The 18,549-nt window shown below is 47.3% G+C and overlaps 6 protein-coding genes across 6 annotated transcripts; 2 read left to right on the top strand and 4 right to left on the bottom strand.

The window, feature by feature from the left end:
• Positions 1-412: 412 nt before the first annotated feature.
• Positions 413-1,796, bottom strand: BT62DRAFT_963444 (ER lumen protein retaining receptor). The gene is made up of 6 exons (XM_043188684.1): positions 1,709-1,796; positions 1,585-1,653; positions 1,375-1,531; positions 1,067-1,324; positions 915-1,010; positions 413-863 (listed from the first exon to the last, which is right to left on the bottom strand). The coding sequence occupies exons 1-6, from the start codon at positions 1,728-1,730 to the stop codon at positions 827-829; spliced, it is 639 nt and encodes a 212-aa protein (XP_043043414.1). The 5' UTR covers positions 1,731-1,796; the 3' UTR covers positions 413-826.
• A 2,055-nt stretch (positions 1,797-3,851) lies between these two features.
• BT62DRAFT_614784 (uncharacterized protein) lies at positions 3,852-5,928 on the top strand. The gene is made up of 4 exons (XM_043181613.1): positions 3,852-4,258; positions 4,314-4,560; positions 4,612-5,331; positions 5,383-5,928. The coding sequence occupies exons 1-4, from the start codon at positions 3,918-3,920 to the stop codon at positions 5,572-5,574; spliced, it is 1,500 nt and encodes a 499-aa protein (XP_043043413.1). The 5' UTR covers positions 3,852-3,917; the 3' UTR covers positions 5,575-5,928.
• On the bottom strand, positions 5,399-7,033 carry BT62DRAFT_991972 (Aldo/keto reductase). Its single transcript, XM_043190311.1, has 7 exons — positions 6,846-7,033; positions 6,561-6,789; positions 6,360-6,508; positions 6,226-6,300; positions 6,060-6,168; positions 5,779-6,031; positions 5,399-5,728 (listed from the first exon to the last, which is right to left on the bottom strand). The coding sequence occupies exons 1-7, from the start codon at positions 6,942-6,944 to the stop codon at positions 5,626-5,628; spliced, it is 1,017 nt and encodes a 338-aa protein (XP_043043412.1). The 5' UTR covers positions 6,945-7,033; the 3' UTR covers positions 5,399-5,625.
• Positions 7,034-7,109: 76 nt separating this feature from the next.
• BT62DRAFT_991971 (PLP-dependent transferase) lies at positions 7,110-8,615 on the bottom strand. Its single transcript, XM_043190310.1, has 5 exons — positions 8,529-8,615; positions 8,134-8,478; positions 8,060-8,074; positions 7,871-8,012; positions 7,110-7,817 (listed from the first exon to the last, which is right to left on the bottom strand). The coding sequence occupies exons 1-5, from the start codon at positions 8,585-8,587 to the stop codon at positions 7,143-7,145; spliced, it is 1,236 nt and encodes a 411-aa protein (XP_043043411.1). The 5' UTR covers positions 8,588-8,615; the 3' UTR covers positions 7,110-7,142.
• A 110-nt stretch (positions 8,616-8,725) lies between these two features.
• BT62DRAFT_963435 (saccharopine dehydrogenase) lies at positions 8,726-10,540 on the top strand. Its single transcript, XM_043188683.1, has 5 exons — positions 8,726-9,002; positions 9,070-9,330; positions 9,382-9,858; positions 9,909-10,178; positions 10,240-10,540. The coding sequence occupies exons 2-5, from the start codon at positions 9,173-9,175 to the stop codon at positions 10,439-10,441; spliced, it is 1,107 nt and encodes a 368-aa protein (XP_043043410.1). The 5' UTR covers positions 8,726-9,002; positions 9,070-9,172; the 3' UTR covers positions 10,442-10,540.
• A 144-nt stretch (positions 10,541-10,684) lies between these two features.
• BT62DRAFT_928667 (uncharacterized protein) lies at positions 10,685-13,711 on the bottom strand. The gene is made up of 12 exons (XM_043185560.1): positions 12,783-13,711; positions 12,673-12,726; positions 12,550-12,622; positions 12,194-12,501; positions 12,058-12,146; positions 11,921-12,004; positions 11,820-11,870; positions 11,746-11,766; positions 11,449-11,699; positions 11,221-11,397; positions 11,082-11,170; positions 10,685-11,032 (listed from the first exon to the last, which is right to left on the bottom strand). The coding sequence occupies exons 1-12, from the start codon at positions 13,505-13,507 to the stop codon at positions 10,744-10,746; spliced, it is 2,211 nt and encodes a 736-aa protein (XP_043043409.1). The 5' UTR covers positions 13,508-13,711; the 3' UTR covers positions 10,685-10,743.
• Positions 13,712-18,549: the final 4,838 nt, after the last annotated feature.

Here is an 18,549-nt window from a genome sequence, read left to right as displayed (position 1 = left end):
TCTCGCATAGATCATCGCTGGCCTGATATCGCTTGGCTGTATTCTTTTCGCGGCGATTAATGTCAGATATTTCCTGCATCAGTTCGTCCTAAACAAGAGTCCTGAAATCGTCTGGGTCGCCGCCGGTTTCTTCTCCGTCATCCCTTTCTGCGGGTACGCCGCTTACCCCTCTTCTCCTTCGAATACTGACTTTTTATGGTTTACTTAGAGCACTCACAGAAAGTTTTGCAGCATTCATCATGCAGATGGGCTCGGTTCATCTCCAGCTTCCTCCCCCCTAGGAATCGATGCTCTGTTCCAGCCACACCGTAAGCAATAAGACAGCCGTACCGCACTAAACGTATCCAAGGTGGCGGTTACTGCGATCTATGTGATCCAATTCTGTGTGTTCTTCTGGCTGGAGTATCCGATTACTCACGAGTCTCATAAATATTCTCCTACGAATAGTCTGTTTATAGCGTACAGCTAGCTACATCTATTGGGCCGTCAAGTATGCAGCGGTCTGAACGTCAGGTCTCCGAAAAGATCTGCAAACCTGTAGTTTTTATATATATACTCTTCTAAAGGACTTTGTTCTGGCCCAAGATCGGACCATGTTGATTGTTGGCACCATACAGGCAAGCTCAATGTGAACTTGCGACGATCGGTGCTCTGAGACCCTGATATATGACAGATTACAACGTCGTTATTAATTTTCCCGACCAGACTGGAAAAGTAGAGAATATGAAGAGATGGTCTCAAAGCGCAAGTGAGCCAGTCGCCGGTCCATGAGACACTCACTCCACATAATTCGCCACCCCCACATCCTTCCGTGAAAGCTCATAAATTATGCCGGCAGCTCAAACTTCTGGCCCTGTAATACCCTAGATAAGCAGTTTCAGTATATATTGCAACTCAAAGTAGAGAACACGTACTTTGTGAAATATACATAGAAGAAGTCAAGGTAGAGCCCAGTTTGAACTATTCCAGCTGTCACGGCTATGGGATCGACAACGCCGTCTGTAAAGTAGCTACATGCCATGTGTAAACCACGAGTACAAGAAGACCAGAGATCACTCCAACTCACCGGTATATCCAATTAGGAATGTACAATGCACGGTAAATGCCCAATGCAGCCAAGTAGTGGGTTGTGATCGTCTCAGCCTCGCCTGTCCGTTGCAACATGAACAACTGAGGAAGGATCGCTACGGACTCGAGGAAGATGGAGAACGACCATAGGATTTCCGTGAAAGAAAACTTGTAGTTGAAGATGAAAGAGAGGAGGACACATGGTCCTAAGAGGTACTCGATGCGGAAGGTGTCTATAGAGGGATCGTGGGTCGGTCTATACGCGTCCATGAGTACGAAAACTGGGTCCGCCAACGCGATACACACCGAAAGCGATATCGCATGAGGTAGAGGATGTAGCAGCTGCTGGCAATGAAGAACACCTTCATCACAAAGTTGTAGATGGAGACCCAGCGGTACAAGAGGTCAAGATAACGTGTGACAAATATGCCGACATAGAGTGCTTGAGTTTTGAATGATATACCTACGCAAGAGAAAGCATTAGAGTACACATATAGAAAGGAGCAGCCCACGCACCTCGACACGAGCGGGTGGTCCGTATTTTATGCAAAAGTATGAAAATCGAAGCCAAGTGAGACAGGTCGCCTGTGATTCGTTATTAGTGGCGACACGCCGAAAAAAATTTCTCTAGAGGACGTACCAAACAACCGGAAGACGTTCATGGTTGACACAGACGGCGACTGGGATGGAAGAGGATTGTCTGAATGCAGTATCGACGTGTTCGCTCGTTTGCGTGAATGATGACTAAGCACGTATTTGCGCATGTTGACCAAAAACATTGATTCGGCCCGACCGAACATACTTGCTTTCTACTGGTGGTTCATACCGAAGGCAACTTCATAGCGGCACTCTCGTATACGAATAGTAAATGAGACAGAGAGTGCCGAATTAGTATATCTTTCAGCGTTTGTTGGTATACAGCGATGCTGTTGATTCTGGTAGCAACCGACATCATGACTAGAACCGGGCACCTATGGAGAGGATTTGCGCTTAGGCAGCAACAAGGGCAAGCACCAATTTCTTGTAGTGACGGTCGTTGTTGATATCCTACATTTAGTACACTGTTGTATTACTCTAGCACTGCAGTTCGTGACGGTCTATTGGATACAGTCAACAGGTGAACTCGTCAGGCCGTGATAACAAATGCCGCGTCCTCGAACGCAGGCTTATAGATCGATATTGGTCGTTCACACCTCCAAGGATCTGGCTTGCGGATGCCGAGAGATGTTTAGCTATCTGACAAGACAAACAGATAAGAAGCCAACTCGATGCTTTTGCTACCTAAATCCGGCCTTTTGCTTGGCCTGTCTTCGGATTGTTTACGATTTTTCTTGTCATTCATATTCCAAGGGGCCGAACGGCGCCATATTTTGCATGCATGGTGGTCTACTTACGTTCATTCAGGATCTATCTCAATATTGCGAGGGCAATAATAATTCTTCGTTCTTATGTCAGCTATTCATGGATTCTGTACGTCCGGGACGGGTATCACTCTTTTCCTTTTCATTTGGGATTGCCGGAAAGATCAGATTCTGCTTGGTCTCATAGGATACCTTATCTAGCGAGTGCCCTTTTTTTGCTTCTGTGGGGTCAACTCCCCTGTTTATTTGTAGAAGTCCTTGAAGAGTGTTCTGTCAATAACTTCCGGCGACCACTCGTGTGTCGAGACTACTCCGTCTAGTTATGCTTCTACTTCGTTTCATCGTCATAATCTTCCTAAGAAGCATTCGGGAACACGTCTGCCTCTGTATTATTCAATTTACGTAGTATGTCCTGCTTTTGTTTATCTATGTAATGGAAATAAATCAAGGATGAGTACTAGGAACAGAAAGAAGGTTACGCTTCTCAGTGCAAAGGCCGAAGAGAGAACGACTTGATCCTCCACGTGGGACTATTGAGAAGTCGAAGAATCTTCATCCCGAAGTACAAGCCAAGATGTTGGATGCGGTGGTGTGCCAAACCCGCCTGCCAAACTTTGATGATCGTCCACAACTTCCCAACTTCCCTGTATCGGCGCCATTGTAAGTTATTTGAAACACCGAAATGGACCCTCGTTTTGCCCATGAGTAATAGTTTCCAATGATAGCTCCCATTGCTTGTGGTCCTGAAGACCTGTGCTCGGCACATACAAAGAATATCACATTCCCGGTGGTAAGTCTCAGTGTCACAAAGGCTTTGAACGCGCAGTTTCTTTATGCGCAACTCTAGTCGTATAGTGTCTGCATGTTAGCCCGGTGGCCACGTATAATTGTCATCTGATCAATATTACAGGGCAGTTTTTTGCGATGAAAAGGACCATCCAAATATTATAGTATTCATCCCGAACGTTTCACGAAAGACGGCAAGGAAATTTCTCCTGATCCATAACTGCATTTAGCTATGGTAGATTGCTCGTGTTTTTATTCATGCACCGCTACCAAGCATAACATTTCCTCTGTAGTCTCTGCCGTGGTAGGTACATCGCTTTGAATAAGGCCTGGATTGCCATTGCACCGACGCCATCTATTTCAAAGACTGATTTGACTCCGATGGTCGTGTCATTGAACATAGCGACAACTTATTTATGGTGGATATAAGGTAGATTTTCTGTGTCATTCGTAGATCTTTGCCTGACGGTGCTCTCTTCCTTCTGCCTTTTAAATGTATGATCAAGGCGCGTTCCTTCCAGGAATCGAGATCTAATAAGGTTGAATAAATGATTGAGTTACACTACGGGTAAAGCCGGCGGCCGGTCCCCTATTGTTCGCCTAAAAAGTGATTGCCACTCCTTCCTATAAAGGGGCGACTCTTCGCTTTATATTTCTCTTCATAATAATCTTTGCAATGCGCCCTGCTCAACATAAATATCCATGTCGACCAAAATTGATCCCTCAAATTCAAACATGATGCTCTCTCCCAAAATTGCCAGTATACCCGTCAAAGTGGACTACTCCTTGCTTGCCATGGATCTCTGTCAAGTGACTCGTCATTTCGTACTCGTCGGCGTCGAGGACAAGACCGACCGTGACTTGCCGACAGTGGAAAAGCTTGACAGACCCAGGGCTTGCGACATTCGGTTTGCGACACTGCCCAACTCTGGCCAGCAGAGACACGGAGGATGGTCTTTTCTCGAGTTTCCTTTGGAGCCCCGTGAAAAAATTCGGACGTTCAGATTGGATGAGACGAATGGATTGTTAGCTGTCATTACTTGGTACGAGACACCGGGACAAGGCTCATGCTGCATTCATTGTCTGACATGCTGTCAGGTTCGACGAACCTGTGTCCAAGGAAGGGACCTTGCGAATGCGTCTTAGAATAGTGCGATTTCCGAAGCTGGTACTCATGCCGGGCGCTGCGACCCAAGAGTTTCCTTTCGAAATAGCAGCCCGTAACGATGAAGCTTCGCCTGTTGCCTGGATTGATATCCATAACAATCTTATTGGTATTCGCGTTCACGAACTAGAGGAGTCGACCCTTCGCGTATATGATTGGAAGACGGGCGTGTGCAGATTGGTATGCCCTTATTTTGCATGTTATTGTTCTCTTCTCACTAGTTGTGTACAGGAAGACCGGTGCCCCCGAGGCTCCCAAGGAACCACGTTCGTCTTTCTTCGGGAAGACACCATTGCCGTTGCTTGTCGCAACAGCGCGGCGGTGAACATTCTAACACTCCCGCCGAGTAGCTCCGCCACCACGACCCGGCCCTACCCAAAGCTTACTGCAGCCATCCGGACACTTAAGATATCGACGGACCTCCTACCGCCTATAAGTCAAAACAGCGTTTATACCGCATACCCTCAGCGCCTTCCTCCTCCTCCAGAAGGGGAGCCAGACATCATTTTCCCTTCCGTCAACTGTTTCTCTTCCATCGACTCTAATATCGTTGTTGTCAGCGTTGTCGCGTTCGGACGGTCTACCGATATCGCCATCCACCGCGAAACCTTGCGTTCCTTCTCTGCTTCCGCTCCGCCGATGTTCCCGAACGTGTCTGTTGGGCAGTATATCGGAGACATGGGCGGTGTGGGTCGCGTGATTATCCCATGGGAGGAGTGGGGCGAGGGTAAGGTTGAGGTGTTTACTGGATTCTCGGGCGAGTCGATGGTGGATGGATCTTGGTATGCCACACTGTCGAAAGACCGTCGCTTGAGGATCCACGACTTTGGTAGCTGGTGGGGTGCGGGACCGCAGCCTACTGGTAGCGGAGGCAAGATAATCCTTGATGGATCTGTCGGTTATAATGAAGCTATTGTACAATTTAGGGAGAATCGTGTGTTGGGTATGGTGGTGAGAAACTCTTGTCATTCTTCCTTTTTCCCCGCTTATCAGTCACCACAGACAAATAGCTATGACGACGATGACTGCTTCTCATCGATCGATGTATTCCAAGTGAGAGATTTGAAAGAGAAAGAGAATAGGTATGGTATCTCACAAACTTCCTACAGTTTATTGATGCTGCTGTCCAGAAGCAACCCTACTAATCGCGATAATATCACATCAAGGGAATCCAAGATAGCAACTACAAGTTAGGATACATCATAATTCACATTATTTGACTTCTTTTCCGTCACCGCTATCCTATTAGATTCCAAGGTTCGGCTTGTACTTGGCCGACTGCTCCTCAGGCTCGTTGAAGACATTGACGTTCCAGTTGGGTTTAGAATAGGCGTAGGGAATGTTGAACCTATGCGTCAGGTCAAGAGCGTGTTAACGTGGTCAGAGCGAAAAGCAAACCTTGTGTACTCCTTCGCACCAAGACTCGAAATCTTTTCGTAGTCCTCCTTACTGAGTTCCACCTGCTTGAAGTTGGAGACCAACCGTTCCTGTTGTACACTCTTGGGAATGACCGAGTATCCTCGGTACGCGCCCCACGCGATCAAAACTTGGGCTGGGGTGGCACCAAGCTTGTTGGCAACTTCAGTGATGACGGGATGTTCGGTTAGCTTTGGCCTGTTGAACACTGCACGAAGTCGTGGGTCTGTCCTTTCTTTCCAGCAGAATGATGAGGGACTCACTATTATTACCAAGGGGACTGTAGGCTGTGATATGGATATTCTTTTCATTGCAGTATTTGACGAGATCATCCTGGGGTAGATACGGGTGTGCCTCGATCTGGTTGGCGACCTGGAAACAATTGGATATAAATATTGTTGATCAAGCGAAATCATACACCATTCTCACCGGAACGACCCCAGTCGCCTTGGTGATTCCCTCGAGCTGCTCTACGTTGAAATTGGACACACCGATGGCTCTGACCTGCCAGTGTGCACGGATGAGAAACAGGAATGGATGACAAACATCGTAATACGGCGGACCTTGGATTTTGGGAGTGTGATCATTGCTTTCCAAGTTTCAACGATTGTCGTTTCCAGGTCAAGCTCCACGAAGTTTGGGTCTTCTAGACTGGGAGGCTCCAGTCCCCTAACCTTATCTGAGGGTGCAAAAGCGACGGGCCAATGGACCACTGCATGACCATCAATTTCCGGTCCGAGATCGGGTGGTCATAAGTTACGCACGATACAAATCCAAGTAATCCGTTCCCAGTTCTTTCAGGGTGATATCCAGTTCCTTCGCCACCAATTCAGGCTTGTGAGCGGTGTTCCAGAGCTTGGAGGTGATGAAGAGATCCTCTCGCTTAACAACACTGGGAATCACTTTCTTCAGCGCGGCACCAACTTCATCTTGGTTGCCGTAGATGTATGCGAGATCCAGATGGCGGTAGCCATTCTTCACGGCGTATTCGACCTGTAATCAACCAATCAATCATCAGTTGGAAGATCAGGAAAAGAGTAATAACATACGGCGTTTTCGACTTCCTTGGGTTTGGAGAGCCAAGTTCCCAGACCGATCTGGGGAATGGTGTATTCGCTACCTAGGGGAACCCCTTTTCCAAAGGACATGGTCAAGGTGGATGGGAATGAACGGAAGTGGGGGGCTCTGCGAACTTTATACCCCAACTCCGATACTATCGGCCCGGTGTAAATGCGTCTACCGGGCCGGCGATCACTCCACATTGAGCGATATTTTCCTTCGGTAAAGTTAAATTTGACGCGCTTTCGCTGTCTAGATTCGTCACCGGTCAAATAAACTCTATATCTCTAATTACTCGCGTCTATCTCCCACCCGAAGATGTCTTCTGCTTCTTTGAGGCGCTTGCATGCAGCTACAATCTTTTCGTCGTCCACATTAGCGACCGAGAACCTTATCCACCTGCCATCACTGGCGTCTCCGTCTTTGAAAAAACCCTCAGGAAGACCGACAACCCCTAGTTCCACCGCAAGCCTTTTGGCTACCTCGCCCGCACCGATATTGGTGAAGGGATGCCGTACGAATGCATAATACCCCCCTCTTGCTGCTGCGCCAACCTTCCACGCCGGTGGAAGCTCTTTTCGGAACAACGCATGCCTCTTCTCGAGCTGCTCAGCCATCTCTCTTACCGAATTTCTGAGATTCGGTAGTAGAGGCCCTAGAGCTAGCTGTGGCGCACGTGGCGCGCAGATTTGGAGACAGTCAAGGACTTTGTTAATCTCCTTCAATAACGAGGGGGCAGCGACCAGTGCACCAAGGCGATATCCTGGGATCCGATACGACTTGGAGAAAGAGAAGAGATGTATGAGGGTCGTGCGCCAGCCATTTGACGATGAAAAGAGGGGATGGGGCGGGCCGGATGTGATGAAGTCTCGGTAAGTCTCGTCGATGATAAGTGCGAGATTGTGTTCTTTTGCCAGTGCAAAAAACTGTGAGAGCAAGGAAGGGGGATAGAAAGCGCCTGTCTAATTAGAGGATGTATGTCAGCAGCGTCACTCTGCAGGATTTTCATACGCACCGGGTTATTTGGCGTAACAAGAGCAATTGCTTTTGTACGAGAGTTTATGAGGCCTTTGCATTTCTCTACAGACGGGAAAAAACCATCCTCAGCCGACGTCTGTAGGGACACTGGTGTTATCCCGAGGAGAGTCAAAGTCATTCTATGTGTCCTTCATTAGGAAGGTTTACACCATACGAATCAACGCACTGGTGATTGAAGTACCTGTTAAAGTTCAAGTTGGAATGAGAAATTCGAATAATGAAGAAATACAAGGTACTCACCAAGGAATCGGCAAGATGACTTCGTCGCCGTTGTCTGCGAGGGCCATTACCGCAGCAACAAACGCCATATTACAGCCAGCTGTTATCGCCACGTCTTCTGCATTCACATCCGCGTCAACATCCCCCTCTCGATAAATTTGTCTCATCTCCCGGGCTACGCCTTCCCTCAACACGCCTTCTCCTTCAGCGATACAATATCCCCAGGCATCGGACGCGGAAGAAGCGGTTATGGCATCTCGCAACATCTTTTCCGGTGCTGTTCCCGGTACGCCTTGGGAGAGATTGAGCAAAGGCCGGGTTGGGGTGGGGTTGTACATGGAGGCCCATTGTGATCCTTGAGGAATCCTAGGCACGGGTGCGTCACAGAATTACGAAAAAAATATGGGAAAATTCACGGTGACGATACTGTCCCAAGGACACCTTTCGAGGGACGCAACAACTGGGCCAGAGCCATAGTAGTACTTGATAAGTGGGGATCGGAAATCGACCCGTCGGCAGAATACGGACCGTTCTTCCGGGTAGCGGATGTATCAGGCCGGCATTTCCGGCAAAATATTTAATGACCTTAATACTTATCCAAGTTTGCTTCTGTCTTGGTCACACCTTGAACCGTACTTGCAGGCCACAAATTCGATCCTGAACTCGATTTAATTCAGGCAGAAACTACACACACAAGGTTTCTCGTATATCATCAACAGCGCAATGTGATACTTCAAAGTTCAGTTGACGAACGACACATTTGTGCTGTAACAGCGTCCAAGTCATTATTCTGTAGACTCTCTGTCCCCTGCCTGATTCGATCATCTCATTTTTTTGATAAAATACGTTCCTCTCATTTGGACGGTAGTTGTCGGGCATTATCCATCCTGGTAAGCCTTTCTTCCCATGAAAAGGAGCAATCGATATCCAGCCGTACATTTTGATATCCCTACTTAGATGATAACCGTGGCAAAACTTTGATCGAAATTGGTTATTTAACACCGATCGAGTCAAGAATCGAGTCACAACTTTTTCTCAACCATCTGCCATCTCATCCCAAATGTCCAAGCCCACTCTCTGGCTTCGCTGCGAAAAGAAAGAGTTCGAACGTCGAACTGCATTAACACCAGCTACCACCAGAAAGCTCATCGATGCCGGTCTCGAAATCTTTGTTGAACGGGATACGCAACGAATTTTTAATGACTCTGAATACGAAGCGTTAGTGCAGATATTGTGTCTTCGGTTTTTCCTCACTCATTGCTATAATAGTGTTGGATGTAAGCTGGTGGACAATAATACTTGGCCATCGGCACCGGTGAACGTCCCAATCATTGGATTGAAAGCGCTGCCCGAGTCCACAGACCCTATCCCACATAGTCATATCCAGTTTGCACACTGTTACAAGCGACAAGAGGGGTGGGTCGACATATTGATGCGTTTCCACCGTGGTGGAGGAACCCTGTACGACATAGAGTTCTTGACGGATGCCAACGGTCGTCGGGTTGCGGCCTTTGGTTATCATGCTGGTTTCGCAGGGGCAGCTGTTGGTGCTCTCGCGGTCGCATCACAGAGAAGGGGCGAAAAACTTGGACATCTCACGTCGTTCGAGAATGAAGACGCGATGATTAACGCCGTCAAGACCGCCTTAGGTGGCAGTGGCAAGGGTGTCAAGGCCCTGATTATTGGCGCTCTGGGAAGGTGTGGACGCGGCGCTGTTGACCTCTTTAGAAAGATCGGTCTGGACGAGTACGTATCTCTACCGAGTTTCTGACAATGTGACTCATCTTCTCATCCAGGGACGACATTCTCAAGTGGGACATGGCGGAAACTGCAAAGGGCGGCCCCTTCTCTGAGATTCTTGATGCCGACATCTTCGTCAATTGCATCTATCTCAATTCCAAGACTCCCCCGTTCTTGACACGTGAACAGCTCATCTCCGCCGGAAAAGGACGGCGGCTGTCGACAGTTGTCGATGTCAGCTGCGATACTACCAATCCCTTCAACCCGATTCCCATATATACAATTAATTCAACATTCTCTTCGCCCACAGTATCTGTTGACGTCGGGTGAGCAGTCTTTTTTTACACGGATACGTCCACGAGATCGTTGACCAGTTAATATTTCCAGGACTGAAAATCCACCACTGTCAGTGGTATCCATTGATCACCTCCCTTCCTTGCTTCCACGGGAAGCCTCAGAACAGTTCAGCTCAGACCTTTTTCCCTCCTTGCTCCAGCTTCCTGACCGGAAGAACGCGCGAGTGTGGACTGAAGCCAAGGCACTTTTTGACAAGAAAGTCGCCGAGGCCGTCGAAGAGGCTAAGTTGTAGACACGTGAGGCGACTTTAGCAGCCTTTAGGCAGTAAAATACAATGTGTATTGTTAATAGACAGACCAGTATAAAAATACTACGCATGATGCCAAAATATAAATGTTCTGATGATGGCCATCACCTAGTCAGGACGTGGTTCATTTGGACATGCAAACAATGCTCATGTGGGCTGGCAATTCTGGAGATCAGGATATACATTAATTCGACTTACCAGCGCACAGCGCGAGCAGATAATTACAACCCTAAAAAGCGCTACGGGACTCTGGTACGGAATCATCAGCTCCTCCACTCCCTTAAGAATTAAACATCCACTGCTGCCTCGTCCACCGAGCTCATCGGCGGCCGTGTCTTCATCCGATGTGTATGAAATCTCTTCGCGAGATTTATGGGCAATCGGTCCCAATACTTGACCAGCACTGCGAGTTTGGACATGTAAGGAACATACACATGCTTGACCTCCAAAAACACAATGCTGCACCAGAGTATGAGGACGCCGATAAGAATCCATGCACCGCCCACGAGCATTCTGTCGGATAAACTGGAGGCAGTGAAACAGACTATGCTGAACGCGACCAGGAAGAAGACCATACTTGATTTCGGGTCAGAGTGCGGACAACACCAAGCGAAGAGATACTTACGCCCACATCAGTAAGGCAGTAGGTAAGCTGTACATAATGGCCAGAATCTCCATACTTCTATTGTTTCGTTTTCGCAGGCGCAGGAATCGCTAAGGAATACATGAGTATCGTATACTGAGGTGAAGGAGCGTTCACTTGCCGAGTCTTTGGACGAGTCATGAGCCCTCATACGAGTGCTCAAGAAGATACTACCTATGCTCGCAATCATCGAGACATAACTCGATATTTGTGCGGGTGATCGTCCTCCGTTAGCACTAGCATCGTCGACACTCTGGATAGCCAGGAAAGCGACGTTGGCAGGGAGTAAAACGGTAGCCTGGATTGTGTCAGAGAAGTTCGCCGTATATGTATATTATGCGATGCTCACATAGAGGGTAACTTCTTGCCATTCAGCACTGAGCTTGTCAGTGAAGTTACTCCAAGATGCCTTGTGGGTGTGGACATATCCGTCACCCCCGATCCTTTTCAAAGTAGCCAGATTAATATCGGGTGCAAAGAATAGGAACGGTGAAAGGAAGGAGACAAGTAGGGTCCGTTTGGACGGCGTCCCATAGATTAACTGATCGCGCGCAAGCCGGGCACCAGGCTGACCATGGAAGTTGATGAATCGGTTCCTCACTAGAACGTAGTCAGATATAGCTCATAGTCACAGATATCGGCTCACAAAAAATGAACATAAAGCGGCCTTTCGAATGGTTAGTGTATGTTGGTTTGTGACAATGAAGGGCCTTTTCTGACCAATACTGCCCACGGATCCTGGACGTTGAGGCCGTCCAGATGTAATAGATTCTAGACGAGACACTGTAAAGGATTGACGTATGGAAGCGCTGAATCCTTACTCTCGATACAATTCGTGAGACCGATGATTTCTTGTAGCTCGGAAACGCCATAGACGGAGGTTGATAAGGGCGACGTCATTGTATCTGAAGGGTGACAAAATATACGCAGTATAACACTTTCGGCAAAGAAAACCTACCTCCCATATTATAAATCAAGATATCTCTGAGCTCCTCGATGATACCCATAGTCATTTCCATGCAAGTCGGAAACAGTTGACAGTGATACCTAGTCACTGTCAGCACAAAATAAGCACATGATGGGTGGGCGTGTACCAATACTGGGCCTCTATCTCAAGGCCAACATGGGAAGGTTCGGTAACGCCTTTGACCTCGTCCCATGTGTTGGGGTAACTCATATCGAAATCATCCAGCCAGAAAACGGAACGAGTATCGTGGCTTGCAAAGTAATATGCACAACACTGCTCGTCGTTGTCCGGATCCCGGACGAGCTCAAACACGAGATCGACATTTTCTGGTATTGTTATAGCGTTCACACGAATGTATTCATAGATATCGTCCATGAACTTCGTGATGTGTTGCAGTTTCTCTCGGTCACACAAATTAACACCGGTAAATGACCTCTATTATGGATAATCAGAAGCCATCCAGAGCACAATTCCTGGATATACCTTCGCCTGATGAAACCAATAGAGAGCACCTTCGGGGTGCACGAAGGGCACCCAACCGTCCTGAACACGATGGCTTAACATAGAAAACATGAGATGCGGAGTCTGGAAAGAACCCGAACGTACGGAGGAAACAAGGTCGTCAAAGGATCAATCCAGTACATGGTTTCATCCAGTGTTCTGAGTCGTACATATCAGTAAAGGCAAGACAAATATACACAGAAAGAGACACAAACATGAAAACTTCTCTTTCATATCTCTGAATTTGTTCGGGTGCCAGTGGCCAAAAGGAAGGATAAATAACAGACAATGTAGTAGGTGACCCAGGAACACGACCTAGAAGATTATTGGTCTCTTCTACTTCGTCTTGTATGGGGATCGGAGGGAGCGGTCGGACATCCGTCGAGGTCGTAGGGCCCGCTCCATTAAAATTCCGTGCCGCATGGGCAGAAGGTGGGCAACCCTGCGGACAATGGGATGTAGAGTTCAGATGTCCAGATGGCCCCGCATTGGGAACTGAATGCCCTTCAGATGCCGGAGAGGAGTCCGGCAGAGAGGAGAGGTCAGGAAGAGAGAAAATGGGGGGAGAATCTTGTGTTGCGACGACTGATGTTGGTTTCTCTACATCACCGTCATACGGGAACTTATCTATACACCTTTTCTGCTTTTCGCCACGGAGTTTACTAGAGGCTTGGTCGTTAATAGGTCGCGGACCCTTTGCATACATTTTGTCGTGAAAAGCCCGCGAATAACCCCGTAAGCGGCGCTTCAAGAAAACCCAGAATGAAATAATAGCTTTTAATAGCGAGCAGCCACCTGGGTAGTTACGAAAGGCCCTCTGTAACGCCTTTAACAACCACTGAAGGGACAACATGGATGTCGTCTGAGGACAAAGCGAGAGGATGTCGTTGTACAGAGCACGAAGCAGCGTGTAGACGGCAAGCACGTGCGCGTGAAGCATTATCCGATGAGTTTGAAATTATAGAAGTGACTGTCATTGTGGAAACAATGTGTTATGTATGCCTTGCCTGCGCGATGACGTTTCTTGCATTTAAGGCGACTCTGAAACACTGTAAAGTGAAAAGAAGGTTGCGAGTGCCGTGAATTGGCTAATGAAGATGGCCCCTCCAGCGATGGAACACATAGCGGAAAGGTGATGGTAGAGAGTAATGGTGATTTTGTTTCGTGCAATTACCTCTCCTAGACCTTACATTCGGATGGTGCCGGACCGCATCGTGAAATTCAAAAAGGGTAATCAACTCTCACAGTGGACTGAAATTTGTGCCATCAAAACCAAGATGCATTGTTTCTTGCATGTTCTAGATCATCCAAATTTCAGTTCGCGAAAAGCATATAATGTTAGGTATTGACAAAATAAGTATCATGAGCAACCCATGAAGTGATGGCATCCTCACAAAATAAGTCCATAACATCTATAGTGCAAGCAAGAAGGACAGGCAACTTGTATGATATATTCATTAGATTGGGTAGTTGTGGCAGCTTACAGGGGTATGAACTATGAGAGAAGATATTGAGATGAATTTGTGAAAAGTCTAAGGCTTTTAGGGAACATTAAGTGATAAAGGGAACACTCAATCCAAAAACCTAGTCATGGCCAGCACAAGCAGATATATTATGAAAGCACTGATGAACATCCATCTACTTGCTTGCTGCTTCTTCCTTCATACACCTGCAGTGGCCTCATCCCTTGAGCATATTGACAAGGAAGGTCTTCTTTTTGTCTGACTCATAATGTTCACTGAAATCATGGAGAGAAATTGTTGCCAAACTTTGATTGGAAATAGGAGTTTCCATGTATTCCGGCCATACTGCTGTTTGACATCCCAAAACACAATGATGCACCAAAGGATGAGAACACTGATAAGGATCCACATGATATCCAGGAGCATCCAGTTGGATAAGCTGGATGCAGTGAAACACAAAAAGCTGAATGCTACTAGAAAAGCATGTTGGAGGATATCCGTACGTTTCATCTTATCTTACTTTTGATCACTCACTCTATTTGCCTTATATATACTTACACCTCCTGTCATTTCCCGATCATCTATATAGTCCAGCTGTTCCTATCTGTATGCCTCAGTTGCTTCACCCACGTTGTGCCCGACTGAGGTATGTATATCCCTACTGTGCTTATGACTATGATACTTACACTTGTTCGTAGATACTCACATATATTCTTCTGTCAATAGGTTATGAGGCCCCATTGCCTATGACTACTCAGTCAAGAAGAATATGCAACGGAATTTCGACTCAACTTACCGCTTGAATTTATACCATACCACTACCCTCACCACTTTACACCACACCCCTAAATGATGTCGTCGATGTTGGGAGTCACTATCCTCCCTGACATGAGTAGCCATTTCAACGGGAAGAACTACGCCTCATGAAAACTCCAACTTACTGAGTTACTGAAGGAAAAAGGCCTATGGGGATACATTGCAGAAACTACTGTCTGTCCTGCCATTCCCACCACCACTACCACAGCCACGGCTACTACCACACCCCTCCCACCAGACCCTACTCCCATATACTCATCCTCTCCCTCATATGATGAGTGGGTCTTTCATGATCAGCTCGCCCACTTGAACATCATCCTCAACGTTCTTGACTCCATTGGTCTAGGGGTCAAGACTGATGGAACGGCAAAGGAATGCTGGGACTCCATTGCTGCGGAACATGCAAAGAAAATGGATATGGCCCTTTCCGAGGCTGAGACATTGCTGAATGCGGCGAAGTTTGATGGAAACAGTGACATCAATATCCATATCACCGACCTGCACACAAAATGACGAGCTGTGAATGACCTCCAAACCACAGCATTGAGTGATCAGGAGTTCAAGAGAATAATTATTCGCTCGATAATCCTGACTGATCACTGGATGCCTATTCTCCCAAGTTTATATGGCATGCCAACGTCCTCTGATATGTTTTCCCATCTCCAAACCCATGCCGCCATACTTTGTGCAGTGGGTAAAGATCCTGCCAACTCCCAAGCACTTGCGGCTGGAGTCAGAACCTCTGTCGTGGTATGTGGATGTTGCAATCCAGATTGCAAGGCCTGTGATAAGACTAGACACACCACTGAGAATTATTATTGGCCAAGAGAGGGAAAGGAGGGACAATTCCCTGCCAACTTTGGCTGACCTCACCGTGCAAACCAGGCAATCTCGAACACCACAGCCAATACTATGAGGCATTTTGTACTTGCTGCACGTGCTACTACAGTGGAAGCCGATTGTAATGATGACGGCATTGTAATTGAGGATGGCAGCACTGGTGAGAGGATATATAAGTGAAATGATACCCATTCCTTCTGGTGCTGGGATGAAACAGAGAGCAGCACTATATTGATGTCGAAGGTTGAAGAAGAGACAGACCTCAAAATGCCTCCTCTCACTGACGTTGATGACTCTGATGATGAAGATGTTGCTGGAGACGATGAGATACCTTCTGTCAAGAGTATAGACACTAGCAAGGCCAACATTGAGAATGTAGAACACTTTACATGCGAGGCTGACCCTGCTACAATAGCCTTTGTCATGACTACGTTCGAAGGCCATACCCCAGCCATCACTCTAACCTTCATGGATTCTGGCATGAGCGACTACTTCTTCAGGAATCGTGACAACTTCACAGAGTACACGCTAGTAGCTTTCCATACTGGCTCATCTGCAGTTGAGGGAAAGGGAACGTTTGAGATCCTGGGCCAGGGTACAGCAACAAAGGTCTTCAGACTGAATGGAAGAGATGTTAAGCTCACCTTCAAAAATGCCTTGCATTCACCTTCACTCGCTGTAAATCTCATCTCTGTAAGCGCCTTAGACAAGGCTGGGTTGTCAACTGTGTTCTCTGATGGCCATGCAGTTGTCCAGGATAAGTCTGGTAAAGAGATCTTTGCTGGGTGAGGCTCGGATGGCATGTATGTGCTGGATGCTGCACCTAGCCTCTAAGCTATGGCATCCTGCTCATCTCCCACTTCGCTGAGTACTTGGCACTGCCATTTTGTCCATATGAGCCCTGCAAAAAACGAGGAGATGGCATCAAAAAAGCTGGTGGATGGCTTGGAAATTACCTCAGAGCCTATCCAGGGATGCTGCGAGGACTGTATTCTAGCGAGACATGCTCGCCATCTCTTCGATGAGCCCACTGATCCCAACATCAACCCACTGGAGCTTGTTGCAACAGATATGTGGGGACTGTCTCGAATGGCATCACTGAGTGAAAAGACTTATATGATGATATTCGTCGATAGTGGTACATCGTTCAAGGTGGGGGAATTCCTGGCAGACAAAGCAGATGACACTACCATAGCTGCTTTTGATAGATACAGGCACATGGCTGAGACCCAGACTGGCCAAAAGCTTAAGCGTATATGTGCTGATCGTGCTTTTGCAGGGGTAAAGTGGAAACAATATTGTGAGGAGCATGGGATCATCCTAGAATTAACCGCACCCCACTCATCAGCCCAGAATGGATTAGCTGAACATGCCTTATGCACCACCATAGAGGATACAAGAGCTCTACTAAGTGACTCTGGCCTCGCTGACCACTACTGGGCTGAGGCTGCCTCTATGTCAATCTTCACGCGAAACCTTGTTCCTTCGAGTTGCCATCCTGGAGTGGTACCAGCAGAGGGTTTCTTGAAGCGATGATAGAACATGGGATTTTTACGAGTGTTCAGATCCATTTGCTGGGCAAAGAAACCTATAGCTGGTGGGGTTTTGGTAGATGGCGGAAGCAAACTCGATGATCGATCAAAGAAATGCACCTTTCTGGGATACTCAGGGTCCAATTATCATGTACTTGATCAATCGGGACGTGTGTTCGTGTCTTGTGATGTCATCTTTGATGAAGGACCAGCGCACTGAAGTGTGAGTGTGGGGAAGACAGAGGACGAACCTGCACTCACCACTTCTACTCATACCAAGATGTCTATGCCAACCGAGCCAATCAAGCAAATGCCAGATGCTCTCACAGAACCAACTCTTCGCCGATCAATGTGCTTAATGTGTCCCAGTGCTGATGCTGCCAAATCTCTGATGTTAAAGCAACGAGAGGCTGAGGCCTATGCAAGCAGAAATAACTGGGCAACCAACAGCAAACAGCCACGTGCTTCAATGGCTTCTGGTAATCCACCTGACCCATACATCCCACGAAATCATCAAGATGCACTGCATGTTAATGAAGAGCGATGGAAGGCAGCTATGGATGTGGAATACCAAATGCATATGATGAAGCATACGTGGGACCTAGTCGACAGACCGGTAGGTGTGAACGTGATGGATTGTAAATGGGTCTATAGTATGAAATGGGATGGCGATGGTAACTGGATCAGAGACAAGGCGAGGCTCATTGAGAAGGGCTATACTCAACAGTATGGACTCGACTATAATGACACTTGAGCTGTGGTGACTCATCTCGAATCTGTATGGATGTCGGCTGCTGTTGCAGCAAAGCTCGATCTTGTCTTATAGCAAGTGGACTTCATTTCGGCATACTTGAATAGTGAGACAAAAGAAGACATCTATATGCATCAGCCCTCAGGGTACATAGTCGAAGGACAAGAGGATAAGGTGTGCAAACTTGTCCATATTATTTATAGGACTATGCAGGGTGGCCATGATTGGTTCGAGACACTTGGAAAAACCTATGAAGACCTTGGATACCGTGCATCAAAGACAGACCCATGTGTACACACCATTGGCAAGCCTGGAGATGAGTATACCATCACAGACACTTACACTGACGATGTGTGAGGAGCATCGTTGACTACAGAGAAGGTGAGCTGACGGAAGAAGGAATTAGAGGAGAAATGAGAGCTCACTGATATGGGGGAGAACCGTTACTTTCTGGGGATGAAGATTGAACAAGACCTTGAGGCTGGCACTATCACCTTCTCGCAGCGTCTATATTGGGAGAATGTATTTTTGGACTTCAACCTTGGATACGTACAATCACAGACCACCCCCCTACCTGTTG

The sequence above is a fragment of the Guyanagaster necrorhizus genome (genome assembly GCF_019112545.1).
Source record: "Guyanagaster necrorhizus MCA 3950 unplaced genomic scaffold BT62scaffold_5, whole genome shotgun sequence".
Lineage (NCBI taxonomy): Eukaryota > Fungi > Basidiomycota > Agaricomycetes > Agaricales > Physalacriaceae > Guyanagaster > Guyanagaster necrorhizus.
This window is presented reverse-complemented; position numbering and strand designations above follow the sequence as displayed.

What these genes read in the sequence shown, in the direction of transcription:
- BT62DRAFT_963444 (XM_043188684.1), bottom strand. Translation starts at nt 1,730, where the DNA reads ATGAACGTCTTCCGGTTGTTTG. An exon ending in CTCATGCGATATCGCTTTCG is followed by an intron (nt 1,325 to 1,374) that starts GTGTGTATCGCG and finishes GGACGCGTATAG; the next exon opens with ACCGACCCACGATCCCTCTA. An exon ending in ATTCCTAATTGGATATACCG is followed by an intron (nt 1,011 to 1,066) that starts GTGAGTTGGAGT and finishes CATGGCATGTAG; the next exon opens with CTACTTTACAGACGGCGTTG.
- BT62DRAFT_614784 (XM_043181613.1), top strand. Translation starts at nt 3,918, where the DNA reads ATGTCGACCAAAATTGATCCCTCAAATTCAAACATGATGCTCTCTCCC. An exon ending in TTGTTAGCTGTCATTACTTG is followed by an intron (nt 4,259 to 4,313) that starts GTACGAGACACC and finishes ACATGCTGTCAG; the next exon opens with GTTCGACGAACCTGTGTCCA. An exon ending in AGACGGGCGTGTGCAGATTG is followed by an intron (nt 4,561 to 4,611) that starts GTATGCCCTTAT and finishes AGTTGTGTACAG; the next exon opens with GAAGACCGGTGCCCCCGAGG.
- BT62DRAFT_991972 (XM_043190311.1), bottom strand. Translation starts at nt 6,944, where the DNA reads ATGTCCTTTGGAAAAGGGGTTCCCCTAGGTAGCGAATACACCATTCCC. An exon ending in TCACACTCCCAAAATCCAAG is followed by an intron (nt 6,301 to 6,359) that starts GTCCGCCGTATT and finishes GCACACTGGCAG; the next exon opens with GTCAGAGCCATCGGTGTGTC. An exon ending in CAGTCCCCTTGGTAATAATA is followed by an intron (nt 6,032 to 6,059) that starts GTGAGTCCCTCA and finishes TCTGCTGGAAAG; the next exon opens with AAAGGACAGACCCACGACTT.
- BT62DRAFT_991971 (XM_043190310.1), bottom strand. Translation starts at nt 8,587, where the DNA reads ATGGCTCTGGCCCAGTTGTTGCGTCCCTCGAAAGGTGTCCTTGGGACA. An exon ending in CTTGGGACAGTATCGTCACC is followed by an intron (nt 8,479 to 8,528) that starts GTGAATTTTCCC and finishes ACCCGTGCCTAG; the next exon opens with GATTCCTCAAGGATCACAAT. An exon ending in TTGTTACGCCAAATAACCCG is followed by an intron (nt 7,818 to 7,870) that starts GTGCGTATGAAA and finishes TCCTCTAATTAG; the next exon opens with ACAGGCGCTTTCTATCCCCC.
- BT62DRAFT_963435 (XM_043188683.1), top strand. Translation starts at nt 9,173, where the DNA reads ATGTCCAAGCCCACTCTCTGGCTTCGCTGCGAAAAGAAAGAGTTCGAA. An exon ending in AGAAAGATCGGTCTGGACGA is followed by an intron (nt 9,859 to 9,908) that starts GTACGTATCTCT and finishes CTTCTCATCCAG; the next exon opens with GGACGACATTCTCAAGTGGG. An exon ending in ACAGTATCTGTTGACGTCGG is followed by an intron (nt 10,179 to 10,239) that starts GTGAGCAGTCTT and finishes TAATATTTCCAG; the next exon opens with GACTGAAAATCCACCACTGT.
- BT62DRAFT_928667 (XM_043185560.1), bottom strand. Translation starts at nt 13,507, where the DNA reads ATGCTTCACGCGCACGTGCTTGCCGTCTACACGCTGCTTCGTGCTCTG. An exon ending in TTGACGACCTTGTTTCCTCC is followed by an intron (nt 12,623 to 12,672) that starts GTACGTTCGGGT and finishes TTCTATGTTAAG; the next exon opens with CCATCGTGTTCAGGACGGTT. An exon ending in GGCAAGAAGTTACCCTCTAT is followed by an intron (nt 11,398 to 11,448) that starts GTGAGCATCGCA and finishes GACACAATCCAG; the next exon opens with GCTACCGTTTTACTCCCTGC.